The sequence below is a fragment of the Aplysia californica genome, unplaced genomic scaffold (genome assembly GCF_000002075.1).
Source record: "Aplysia californica isolate F4 #8 unplaced genomic scaffold, AplCal3.0 scaffold00597, whole genome shotgun sequence".
Taxonomy (NCBI): Eukaryota; Metazoa; Mollusca; class Gastropoda; order Aplysiida; family Aplysiidae; genus Aplysia; species Aplysia californica.
In genome coordinates this window covers 401725-402995 of record NW_004797867.1, presented here as the reverse complement: position 1 = coordinate 402995, position 1271 = coordinate 401725, and the positions used below count along the sequence as shown (strand labels likewise).

The window sequence follows — 1271 nt, the reverse complement described above, 5'->3', positions numbered from 1 at the left end:
ACAGACAGACAGACAGACAGACAGACAGACAGACAGACAGACAGACAGACAGACAGACAGACAGACAGACAGACAGACAGACAGACCAGCAGACAGACAGACAGACATAAGACAAAACAAAAGTGAGAGAGAAAGAAATGCGGTGAGAGAAGGAGAGAAAGAGAGAGAATGTGAAAGAAAGAGAGAGAGCAGGGTGAGAGAGTTGCACTTACCATAAGATCTCCAGCAGGGCCATGTTCCACATCATACTGCACTACAAAGCGACCTTCCACCCCATCAACTCCTTGGTCCTGAAGGGATGGTCTATAGATCACACGAGCTGTCTCAGAAGTCGGTCTATCTACTATGGTCAAACTGTTCTCCTCTGGGGACACAAAGTGAAATGATGTCATGCTATAGGCAAACTTTGACATGTATTTTTATTTGTGACTCAATCATAGACGTCAATTCTGTTTGAGTATATCTTTTTCATCTGATGTCCATTTTCTTTTACTTGTAGGTTGCCTTGTTCTATTTCTCACAGCAAATTTCAACTCTGAGCTCTTGATAATTAGACTCAAGAAAATGTGTGGCTTATTCGAAAAAAATAAATCTAATACTAAATACCAGCATTTCACATCTTTTCATTTTCCGTTTTTATGAAAATGTTTATTATATATTTCTTCACTGATGTTAATCATGTATCATACAACAAACTTTCACGATTTAAAAAATAAAATTCTTAGTTGTAAATGTTAGAGCTACCGAGTCCATGAATTTTGGCCCAGTAACATTTATAGAGTGAGGAGGTCCTTCAATTACCATCAAAGAGTTTTACATTTTGGTACAGAAATGTTGTAGTCTCTTCTATTGTCTAAGTAAGCTAACTAGTATAGGATCTAGGTCGAACTAAGTCGAATGTTACTACACATGGATTTAAAAAGGGCCAGAAATAAAAATAAAAAAATATGAAGAAACAAAATGATTTATTGAAAATGTACTTACCTTCAATCTCATTGGAGATAAGCGCATCTGTCCTCAAAGCTGGTGTACGTATGTACTTGATGGGAGTCTTTTCCTGGGGATACCAAAAAAGCCCAAGAACATTAAAACCAAGTAAACAAAGGTTCAGCAGTCCTGATGACCCAATGGGTTAATTTGGGTAACAAATATATTATGTTACTGACAACATTTTACTTTAAGATGACACACATTACAAGATACCAAGACAAATACATATCACAAATGCACAAACACACACACACACACACACACACACACACACGCACACA

At 37.2% G+C, this 1271-nt stretch overlaps 1 protein-coding gene across 1 annotated transcript in view; it reads right to left on the bottom strand.

Moving 5' to 3' along the window:
* LOC101863295 (inter-alpha-trypsin inhibitor heavy chain H4) overlaps positions 1-1271 on the bottom strand; it is a gene marked incomplete in the record, with an annotated part of 10853 nt that overhangs the window by 7090 nt on the left and 2492 nt on the right. The window contains 1 exon segment of the mRNA XM_013087517.2: positions 213-364. Coding sequence (XP_012942971.2) covers positions 213-364 — 152 coding nt within the window.